A 12,385-nucleotide genomic window follows, 5' to 3' on the forward strand; every position below is an offset into this window, starting at 1 on the left:
TAAACCTTTAGCTGTGCTGCCATTCTGGATCGTAGAAGAATAATATACAGGAAAAGTTCAATAATTATACTTCAGTAAAAAACAAAAAAACTCAAATGTAATGTTTATCTAAAATCATTTTTGCTTATTTATAAGGTTGAATTGGATCATCAAAGGACAGCTGCAGAGACATTGGTTAATAAAATGAGATAACATATACTTGTGTAATTTAACATTATTTAATTATTGCAGGTTTGCATTTCACTGTTTTTATTCATTTTGTGGAATACTGGATCAGTTTTTGTGCAAATGCTCACATTAATCCAGAACTACTGTAAACATGTACACACAGCACACAAAACGCCTCTGCCCTTACTCCTGTTTCTCTCAACATGGGGACAAGGACAGTCAATAAATGGGAAAACAAAGTGACTTGAGTTGCTTATTTGAAAAAGTAACAGATATTTTGTTATACAATTAAAAATAATGCGTTACTTTACTAGTTACTTGAAAAAAGTAATCTGATTACTTTACTCAAATTACTTGTAATGCGTTACCCCAACACTGGTCATAGCTGGTCAAAAACTTAAGGCTCACATATACTATACACTCTGTAACCTGTAAGTTGATGAAAACACACTGCATTACACTTACTGCCTCAGATGTGCTCATACTAATGACGGACAAAACACATGGACAAACAAGGTTTCCCTCGACAGCGCTGACATGTAACTCTTCTCACTTCAGTAATAAATAATGATGCGGTAACACCATACACTGTAATTATTTGCTGCTATTATTAGTGGTGTTTGCCAGTGTTATAAACACTTCCCTTACGTAACAAAAATATATGGGAATATTTTGTGTTAAAAACTAAAATTTGGAGTTAAAAAACAACAGTCAGGATTTACTAAAGACAAGCAGTGAAACATTTGTGAAAAGGCGTGGATGGTTATTTTTGCAGCTGATCTTATTGCATAAGCATCTGTAGGAGTTTCCCTTTCAGACACAATTTATAGGAGGAGAGTATTTAAATGAATCATTACTAAGGTTTGCGCTCGTCAATGTACTGGCGTTTGTGCCATTATTTAACAAGCATGTCTTAAACCAGATGCTAACTGATAGATTGTGTTGGTCATTATGGAAACGATCCAGCTGTGTCTGTGTTCTTTCATATGCGTGTTGTCAGTAGATCACGCTCTGAACTTTCCTCTCCCATCAGCACTTATTTGGAATTGCTCTCTCACTGCCCTGTTCAGTAAATCTGGCCCTAAGTATTAAACTTTGGTGCGTAACCCATCCTGTAGTGTGAAGAAATTCCCCTAGACTTGACGGAGATACCCAAGCCATATCTAGATACCTGAGGCCTTTTGAATAAACTGCTTAGACTAATATTACAAGTTAGTCATCTATTTCTTTCTTTGAGACATTCTTTCTTTAAGACCAGTCTCTCTCGCGCACACACACACACATACACTCTTTGTAGCAGGCGGCCTGCCTGGCTGTTTTCCAAATGGGAATCATCCTTTGAGACGCTGGCCTTTGCTTACTGGTGAAAGAGCAGCAGGAGATGAGAGGAAGGCCGGACAGGAAGAAAGAGTGGAGGGGGAAAAAAGAGGAGGAGGAGGAGGAAGAAGAGGAGGAGGCCTTTGAAAACCTGCCACAGCAGAGTGCCACATACAGCCTGTGTTGTTGTTCCAGCTGTACTGAGCTGGAGAGAGAGAGAGAGAGAGAGAGAGAGAGAGAGAGAGAGAGAGAGAGAGAGAGAGAGAGAGAGAGAGAGAGAGAGAGAGAGAGAAAGCTAGAGAGAGAGAGAGAGAGAGAATAAATATGTCTTCAGAGCAGGAAACCAAGTCCTCCAACACACCCACGAATACACATATCTGGGACTAAAGCTGAGTTCAACAGGGAACTTTAATCTGGCTGTGAATGAACTGAAAGCGAAAGCAATGAGAGTCTTCTACATGATTAAAAACACTATTCGACATGAAATTCCAATTCAAACCTGGCTAAAAATCCTAAAAGCAATAATTGAACCCATTGCTCTGTATGGCAGCGAGATATGGGGACCTCTCAAAACCCAAGATTTCTCAAAATGGGAAAAAGAGGAAATCGAAACTCTGCAAACCCAAATTTGTAAAAGCATCCTAAAAGTAAACAGAGCGACACCAAACAACTCGTGCAGAGCTGAATTAGGACAATACCCCCTGCTGATCACTATCCAGAAAAGAGCTGTGAAGTTCTACCAGCACCTAAAGCGCAGTGACCCGAGCTCATACCAGCTGAGGCCCTGCGGTGTCAGGAGCAGAACCGGCACCGGAGCGCAGTGACCCGAGCTCATACCAGGCTGAGGCCCTGCGGTGTCAGGAGCAGAACCAGCACCGGAGCGCAGTGACCCGAGCTCATACCAGGCTGAGGCCCTGCGGTGTCAGGAGCAGAACCGGCACCGGAGCGCAGTGACCCGAGCTCATACCAGGCTGAGGCCCTGCGGTGTCAGGAGCAGAACCGGCACCGGAGCGCACTCTCACAGCTGATGCTGAAACTACAGCCAGACCAGCACTGCACTATCTGGCCCAACCAAATTATTAAATTACAAAAACAAAATTACATTAACTATTGGAAAGATGCTACTAAAGCACAAAACAAGATGGAACTCTATTTACACCTGAAAAGAGACTATACACCAGCAGAATACCTGAGCTGTGTGAAAGAGCATAAAATGAGAAAGACCCTGACCAAGTACAGGCTGAGTGACCACAGTCTGGCTGTAGAGAGAGGCCGGCACAGGCAGAGATGGCAGCCGAGAGAGCAGAGACTGTGTTCACTGTGCTCTCAGAGAGAGGTGGAGACAGAGGAACACTTCCTGATACACTGTGATCACTATTACAGCATTAGATCAGACTATTTCACTAGATTCCAACAAATAGAACCAAATTTTATGGCACTACCAAATTCAGAAAAATTAAAGCATATTCTGGGAGAGAACTCCAGCTCAATCACAACAGCAGCAAAATATGTGACAGCCTGCCACAAACTACGAGAGTCAGCCAGTGGACAAAACTAAAGTCAGAATCATCCTTATCTTGTCTGAATGTTGGTACTAATGTACATAGGTGTTTTTGTGTTTTTTTTTTTTTTTAATATAAATGTATTCATGCATTTGTTTACTGATTGATTTATTGAATTTATTGATTATTTGTGTATGTAATGTCCATTTATGTAATGGCCAATGCTTTGGCAATACTGTACAAGTCATGCCAATAAAGCTCATTTGAATTGAATTGAATTGAATTGAGAGAGAGAGAGAGAGAAAGCTAGAGAGAGAGAGAGAGAGAGAGAGAGAGAGAGAGAGAGAGAGAGAGAGAGAGAGAGAGGGAGGCTTTGACTCATCATGGATAACTGACCATTAGTTGTGCATTCACATCTTTGGAATGAAACACTTCTGCTTGCACTCACACACACACACACACACACACACACACACACACACACACACACACTGACTCACGCTCATTCAAGAATTTCATAAACTAAAATGGCGGTTCTTTCCGTCCATAACATTCCTTCTGTCAGTGCAGCAGCACAATCCTCACAGAGAGAACATTTAACACTTCCTAAAGCATTCAGTGCTGTTTGCTAAGGCGAGCAACATTATTATTACCATATACTTATGGTCAGGGGTTTGATAAAGCAACGTTAAGTAGGCTATTACATTTTGAGGAGACGTGTGCTATTACTTTTCCAGGCAATTAGGATTTCGGCCTAACAGATACAGTATTAAAACAAGAAAAACAAACACACATAAATCTGCTGATAGTCATACACAACACCTTAATAAACACATAGCAAATGCCCACAATACCCTATCATCACGACCACACGTTTTGCAAAGGCACTCCAGTTTGTATTTGATTTCTTTGGCAGTAAAGTATAGCTGAAAAATTAGCTGCATGCTTCTTAAATGTGATAATTTTGTCTTTTGTCGTGGAAAGGTCATTTGTATTGTGGGAAAGTGTATTATAATGCAATGATCCTCTTCCAGGTTTGTATGATATGGCAAAAACATGGTTAATAGTTGAGTAACTAATGTGTTTAAAATAAGACTTGTTTTCCTTCAATCTGTGCTGATGAAAACAGATTGTGTTTTGGGGAAGGAAACAGAATGAGGTGAAACTAGATGTGTCTTGTGCTCTCTCTCTCTCTCTCTCTCGCTCTCTCTCTCTCTCTCTCTCTCTCTCTCTCTCTCTCTCTCTCTCTCTCTCTCTCTCTCTCTCTCTCTCTCTCTCTCTCTCTCTCTCTCTCTCTCTCTCTCTCTCTCTCTCTCTCTCTCTCTCTCTCTCTCTCTGAGTGACCCTTGATATCGAACTTCTGTGGCCTTTCATCAATGGACACATAGTGTTCCTGAATGACACACATAAGCGTTATTTTCTCTGAAAGTGCGAAGAATGTTGTGTGTGAGAAAGAGAGCCTTCATTTGACATGTTTCTGTGAATGTCAGCATGTGCAGTGTGTGTGTGTATATGTGTGTGTGTGTGTGTGTGCGCTCTCCTCTCCTCAGTGTTTTCCTTAAAGCAGAAGTAGCTCTTTTCAAATCAGCTCTTTAATTTCCCAAATGAATGAGTTTTTAACCTACAAACACATTCTGAAACTCAACCACAACCACAACCACAAGCCAACACAACTTTGGGTAACACTTTAGACAATCTGTTGACTAAAGTAATGTTGCAACTACATGTCAACAACTAACTCTAATTAGTATTATTAGAGTATAATGCTTAATATCTGCTAACTGTTTATTTTGATGCTCCCCAACAGACAATCTACTGACTATAAGTAACTTTGCAAGTACATGTCAACTTATTCTACTAAACCCAAACCTAACCCAACTAAGATAGTTAGTTGACATGTAGGTGCAACATTACTTCTAATCAACAGAAAATTAAAGGTATAGCGGAGGATTCTTTACTTCCGGGTGGATCACCTATACTATTGGTCCTTCTAATTGTCAATCATTCTGGTGAATCAATCAAACTTTTCAAAAAGTGGAGAGGGCGGGTCTTATCTAAAATTCGGAAAGATCCTCCACTATACCTTTAAGTGTAACCCAACTTTGCAGATTTTAGATTTTTAGTCTCAGCTTTCTCATGTTGTTTCACTCCTCAACAGGTCTGAATAAAACCAGCTCTTTCTCCTGTGAGGCGCACAATCGTAAAGGCGTGGCATCGTCTGGCACGGGCACTGTGACCGGTAAGTGGGACGTTTATGTGCTTCTAGGCCCTGTTTTACCTGGCATTCACAAGTGGTCAGCCAAGACAGTGTGGAAGACAGCTCATGGCTCTCTCACCGCATGAGAGTCGTGAGCCACAATTGATTCCAGTAATATTTAATGCTGCAATAAGCTAAAACATACATAGTACATTTCATTTATAAGGTGATGTTCAGTGGGAGACAGTGAAATTGGTGAGCAGTTGAGGACGAGTTGTAAGTGAGGGACAATGTAATTATTTACGACACGACTCCTCGAGGTTGGCTTGTATAGTGCTCTCGTTGTAACACAGCTCACTTTGAACAAACAACTACCGGTATGTAAAATCATGCCGAATTGTGATGAATGACGATACGTGATGTGAAAGTCACAAGAATCCCGATATGACTGTTCAGACGGAGGCTGCGTAAACATCAGACCTGTCTCTGTGCTCTTCACACTGTTATGAAAAAGTTGATCTCAGCCACATATGAGCAAAAATATTAGCATATTTTGCCTGCAGTCTGAATGTGGACAAAATGTGCGAACACACATTTATTTTAGCTTTTTTTTTTTAGCAATAAATGTTTTATATCTATCTTTGATCTTTCTGTCTAGTCCTTCCTTCCCAGCCCCATGACATTAAAGCCGAAGATGTCACTAATTCAAGCATCCGTCTGTCTTGGCGCATGGGCTTTGGAGGAATCTATCCCATCAGCCTCTGCTTTGTTCAGGTACCTTCAGAAACTTTCTTTCAGTAGATCGATCACAAAATGAGTGAGTGTGTGTTTGTTTCAAACTGTTGTGTCGTTTGACTTTGACAAGCCTGTGATGTGTGTGTTTTGTTCCACAAATGTGAGTCAGAACCCTTGTACCCACACACACACGCTGCTGAATCACGCTGGAGACTACAGGATCACATTTCACACTTTAAAAGAGGCCCCGTACGACTCACTTTTGAGGCCCAGTTCCCCCTATGTTCTGGGGCCCTGGTAGGACGTGTGTGTGTGTGTGTGTGTGTGTGTGTGTGTGTGTGTGTGTGTCATACACTCCCCTTGGCTTGAGCACCACCCCAAAGTGCCTGGTTCTAATAAAAGCAGGCTCTTGTGTCTGAGACTTCGTCCCTCCTCTGGTTCCCCAAATCTACAGAACCGAACGCTGCAAACTGAGACAAAACACACTAACCTGAGGAAACTGAAGGATAATAAAAAAGAAATGAGGAACAATGGAAATGCCAAAAAAGTTTAACATAGCTCAAATGACGCAATACAGATATACGCAATATATCATGTCATAATATATCGCAGTACAAAAATGCAACAATATGTATCGTGGATAGTGACAATATGTATTGTGTAGTTCACCCAAAATAAAAATGACTGTGTGAGAAAAGAGTTTTAGTGTCAGTACTACATTAAACGACATTATATCTAGTCAAGACAGAGTGCAAGCATATTCATCTCAAATAATTATGTATTTTCAGCTTCAGAATCATGAATATTTGAGTCACCATTGTCCTCTGCATTGGGTTTCCAGCACAAGTCCAAGCCAATTCATTTACACCCACAATTTAATACCAAATTTAGCATTTTAATCAACAGTATATTTTTTGTTAACATTTTACAGTATCATATGTCTTGGAGTATCGCAATAATATCATATTGTGAGTTCAACTAAACATACTTTTGCCATATAATATAAAAAAAATCAAAGACAAACAAGAAGGTGCATGATAATACATTTGGCCACAGTAAAATTATTGTAATTCACAAAGCTCAATCAATAGAGGAAACAATTTATGTCCATCTGTGAACCTTTCCAATAAAATGAACACATTTAAGAAACATGCATCTAAGCATATAGAGATATCATTCAGCTCAAATACAGAAATATGTCCGGTCAGTGTAAACGATGGTCTGGACAGAGTTAATCTAACCCATCGTAGGGGAATTCAGCAGCTGTGTGAGTCAGAACCAGCAGTGCTCTTTTCATTGACTCTCTCTGAATCACTGAGTCCTGACTCACGTGTGACTCCTCGCTCCAGAATGAAGCCCTTCAAGATAATCAGGAAGAATAACCTCTGCATTGAGCTTTGAGTGCTATGACACATCTTCCCTTTCGTACCGCAGCACTGATTCAACCACGAGTCGGTTCTTTCATTCACCCCATCAGAATACATTACAATAAACTTTATACACATTATAAAGCATGACCTCTCATTTTGTCCAGCTTGTGTTCTTCCGGTTGTATCGCTCTTTGGTAAGCCACACGTTTGAAGCTTGTTTTCATGTGAGGTTTTTAACACTGCCTCAGAGAATCTGAGAAAAATAGAAACAAGGAGACACATTTTTAGATTCATATATTGATATATGTTTGTGTGTGTGTGTATGCGTGGCATATTTAATCTCTATATCCATAGTGAAAATATTAATTATACAGTATAATTATCGAAGTTAGATTTTTTTAACTGTGAAAATATTTTCATGCCAATTAGGCACGTTTTATCAAAATGTTCTTACTGTAAAAAAGCAATAATGGTGCACTGCAATACAATACTGCACAAACTACTCTGACATCGCTTGCTTTTCATTTGATATTAATGAGAATTGGGAAACAAGATTTGCTTATTCCAGAATTATGTGCACATAACCTTAATATAATTTTCTTTGTGCAAAATATTATGCAACATATATAAACATTTATTTATTTTTAAAATGTAATTTCTTGACAGTTTCCGTGAGATTCACACATTGTATTTTTGTTGTGTTATGTTGTGTTTCTGGCTTGAACGTGCATGCAACCTGAATTCTTGTAATCATTTTTAGTCATGCCAGTAAAGCTTTTGTTCATTTATAAAGCCCTCGCTTTCTTTCTTCTCTGTGATTCCTACAGCCGAGAACGATTTGAGGCAGTATAACTCTAGGTAGGTGGTTGGTTATGAGGGAAGTTTGATGTTTTGAGGCTTTGCATCGGCAGCATGTTTCTCCTGCTGAGTGAGGTGTTTTCATGTGTCCTGCTGTGCCAGCAGCGTGTGTCCAGCTGGAGATGACTTTATTGAAGATGTGTGTGTGTGTGTGTGTGTGTGTGTGTGTGTGTGTGTGTGTGTGTGTGTGTGTGTGTGTGTGTGTGTGATAACTAGGAGTGTGCCAAGACCCGCTCAGGAAGATGGCTGCATGATTATGAGGAATGTTAAAGGAGTCCTATTATGCCCGTGCACAAAGTCTTGATTTAGTTTTTGGGGTGTACTACAATATGTTTTCATGCTTGATTGTTCAAAAAATTCATTATTTTTCAAATATTTTACATTAAAAAAAAAAAAAAATATATATATATATATATATAAAGCTTGTATATAAAGCACACATTAAAGCTTATAAGCCGATCGACGGCTTGGCGTGTCTCAGGCTTAACACAACTGTGTTATTCTTCCCGCGAAAGATACAGCAACATAAAATCAAAACAAATAAATGTATGTTACATATGCACTGGAAAATTATTAGGTTTATACGTGTACCAACAAGGAATGTGACATAATTGTGTGTTTACACAGAACAAACGTGTAAGATATATTTAATCCTGACACTAGCACAGGAACCTGAGGAAAGGAGAAGTGATAGAGGTCGCTTCTTCTTTGCCCTAAACAGAAAGTGAATGTCAAACATTTGCCTCAAGTAATTTGTGGCTTGTTCCCAGTGTGTGTCCACACACCAGTAAGGAAAAAGTTACTTCTTCTTGCCTCATTAAAAAAAAAATAATAATAATAATTTTCCATAGTCGTAGGTTGTCCATTTAGTAAACTAACCATGTGAGAGTGTTGTTGAGTGAATCAAACGGATTTTCATTCCTTTAATATTTTGCATATCCACGATTTGCAAAAAAAAAAAAAAAAACGAAAGTGTTTGATCATTTTAAAAAAGATTATTTTTTTTTTTTACAAACAAACATTTATTGCATTTTGATGTTGGGCAAAGTTTTTATGTTTAATACGAATTTTTCAAGTGTTATAGATGGCACTAGGAAATTATAAGTCAATTAAAAATCATCTGACGCACTCTTTTTGCTACTGTAGAGACTGACAAACCCTCCAAGCCAGATTCCCAGTGAAATGCTCTCAGAGAACAAGTGTAGTGAGTTTGTGTAGTGTTAAACAGTTTAGAAGCAGATATCCTAGAAGTGGTAAATGTCTCACTTCTCTCTGGGAGTTTTCCAAACTCCCTGAAAACTGCAGTTGTCAAGCCCCTCCTGAAAAAGAACAATCTGGATAAGACCATATTAAGCAACTATAGACCGATCTCAAATCTTCCTTTCATAGGCAAGATCATTGAAAAAGTTGTCTTCAATCAGCTGAACAAATTCTTGAGCTTGAATGGATCCTTTGACAATTTTCAGTCTGGTTTCCGACCGCACCACAGCACAGAGACAGCGCTCATAAAGATAATAAACGATATTCGCTTAAATACTGATTCAGGCAAATTATCAGTGCTGGTACTACTCGACCTCAGTGCTGCATTTGACACTGTCGATCATAACATACTTCTGGACAGGCTGGAAAACTGGGTGGGGCTTTCTGGGATAGTCCTAAAATGGTTCAGGTCATACTTAGATGGGAGAGGTTATTATGTGAGTATAGGTGACCATAAGTCTGAGTGGACATCCATGACATGCGGAGTCCCTCAAGGCTCAATTCTTGCGCCACTCCTGTTCAACCTGTATATGCTCCCAATAAGCCAAATAATGAGAAAGAACCAAATATCTTACCACAGCTATGCAGACGACACACAGCTCTACTTAGCCCTATCGCCTAACGATTACAGCCCCATTGACTCCCTGTGCCAATGCAACAGTTGGATGTGTCAAAACTTTCTTCAGTTAAACAAAGACAAAACTGAAGTCATTGCGTTTGGAAACAAAGATTAAGTTCTCAAGGTGAACGCATACCTTCACTCTAGGGGTCAAACAACTAAAAATCAAGTCAGGAATCTCGGTGTGTCCCTAGAGTCAGACCTTAGTTTCAGTAGTCATGTCAAAGCAATAACTAAATCAGCATACTATCATCTGAAAAATATTGCAAGAATTAGATGCTTTGTTTCCAGACAAGACTTAGAGAAACTTGTGCATGCTTTCATCACCAGCAGGGTGGATTATTGTAATGGACTCCTCACTGGCCTTCCCAAAAAGACCATAAGACAGTTGCAGCTCATACAGAACGCTGCCGCCAGGATTCTGAGCAGAACTAGAAAATATGAACATATCACACCAGTCCTCAGGTCTTTACACTGGCTCCCAGTTAAATTTAGGATTGATTTTAAAGTATTATTACTGGTATATAAATCATTCAATGGCCTAGGACCTCAATACATTGCAGATATGCTCACTGAATATAAACCCAACAGATCACTCAGATCACTAGGATCACATCAGCTAGAAATACCAAGGGTTCACTCTAAGCATGGTGAATCTGCTTTTAGCTATTATGCCAGCCGCAGCTGGAACCAGCTTCCAGAGGAAATCAGACGTGCTCCTACTGTAGTCACTTTCAAATCCAGACTCAAAACACTTCTGTTTAGCTGTGCATTTACTGAATGAGCACTGTGCCAATGTTCGTCCGACTGTACTGTACTGTATTTTATTTTATTTTTCTAAACTGTTTTAATTATTCTTATTTCTTTTATTATTTTAATTTCTTCTATGTAAAGCACTTTGAATTGCCATTGTGTATGAAATGTGCTATATAAATAAACTTGCCTTGCCTTGCCTTGCCTTGATTGTTAAAATCCAATACCTTTCAGGTTAGAGCTTCTGGTGAAGACTCTGATCAGCTGATCTACAACCAGAAGGTCAGCGCACCAGACACCAGCCGTCTGATCTCAGATCTGGAAGCATTCAGCCAATATGATTTCAGGATGGCCTGCCAGAGCAGTCAGGGTGTCTCTAACTGGACGGCATGGGTTCCCATCAGCACCAGCGAAGGAGGTAAGCACGTTTGAGAGAAAGAACAAGCCGTACTCGTGTTCAGATTACAGTGTTACAGTGCAGTCTTCTGCTGGAGTCAGTAGAGCTTAAGTGTGTTTACAGTAGCTGGATGTGTGAGGTCTGTGTCCGCTAAACACTGAACGCTGTTTGGCATGGAAACTGTCAGGACGGGAAGAGCAGGGACTGAGAGAGACAGACATGAATGAAGAGGTGTATGTGCTAATGTACATTAGGGATGAGCCCAGAGTACTTGGAATCCATCGGGAAAACACATAGGAATGACTAAAATGCTGTTCCATAATGTGCACTTGGTCCTGAAGACCTGTCTGTGAATGTGCAGGTTTTGATGTGTGTTTTCTGCTCTGGCTCTGGCTCTCTGTCAGCCGTAACTGTACTTGAGCTGTAGTAAGTTTTTCCATGCCAGATTACAGTTGAAGGAGTGTTTGTAGAAGAGAGAGCGAGGTGGGCATGTGGGTGTTGGGTACTTTCCATAAATTGGCATTATGAAATGTTTCTTTGAAACAAACGGCTGAGAGTTCAGCTTTAATACACACAGACTGAAAGAAATGGAGACATGGGGCCTTATTAATAAAATGTTGCATAGAAACCATCCTACATTTGATCTTACGATCATTTCTCAAGTGTGCGTGCGTGTGATTCGGAGAACGAACGTACGCACAAAAAACATGCTTATGCCTCTCTTCCGGATGTGAAATCTATAATTTGCAAATGATTTATAAAAATTGTGTGCAGCTGAATGGTTTCAGATTGCCTAATTAATGTCATTTACATATAAAAGAGCACCAGTCAACGTCCAAACCCTTTACTTGAGAACGGCGAGAATTGCTTAGATTTCCAAATACCAAGTATGTCTGCTTAGACCCTGACATGGCACTAAGCCCTTTTCCACGTCAAAGACTGCTTTTATAAATTATGAACGATGGCATGGATTTTAGTTCAAATCTGTGCATACGCACGCTATATAAATGAGGCCGCTGGCGAGTTAATGCAAGCACAAGAAGAATTTCCTTCAAGCTTTTGGAAAACACTATTCCTCAGTGATTGCTCTTTCATTTGTTCATTTCGTTTTGACTCCTTTATTTAAAAGAGGTGTGTGCTATTTTTGTGTGTTAGAATTCTTTTTCATATCCCAGCTTAAAACGAAGAGACAACAATAAATAGCCATTG

The 12,385-nt window shown here is 39.7% G+C and overlaps 1 protein-coding gene and 1 long non-coding RNA gene across 2 annotated transcripts in view; both read left to right on the forward strand.

Moving 5' to 3' along the window:
• Positions 1-12,385, forward strand: part of LOC307166921 — a 293,883-nt gene that overhangs the window by 198,769 nt on the left and 82,729 nt on the right. The gene's annotated exons all lie outside the window — the stretch shown is intronic.
• Positions 1-12,385, forward strand: part of axl (AXL receptor tyrosine kinase) — a 48,185-nt gene that overhangs the window by 7,142 nt on the left and 28,658 nt on the right. Inside the window, exons 5-7 of the mRNA XM_079885644.1 lie at positions 5,146-5,226; positions 5,843-5,958; positions 11,014-11,197. Coding sequence (XP_079741770.1) covers positions 5,146-5,226; positions 5,843-5,958; positions 11,014-11,197 — 381 coding nt within the window. The remainder of the gene's footprint in view (positions 1-5,145; positions 5,227-5,842; positions 5,959-11,013; positions 11,198-12,385) is intronic.

This window comes from Squalius cephalus (genome assembly GCF_949319135.1).
Source record: "Squalius cephalus genome assembly, chromosome: 11".
Classification (NCBI taxonomy): domain Eukaryota; kingdom Metazoa; phylum Chordata; class Actinopteri; order Cypriniformes; family Leuciscidae; genus Squalius; species Squalius cephalus.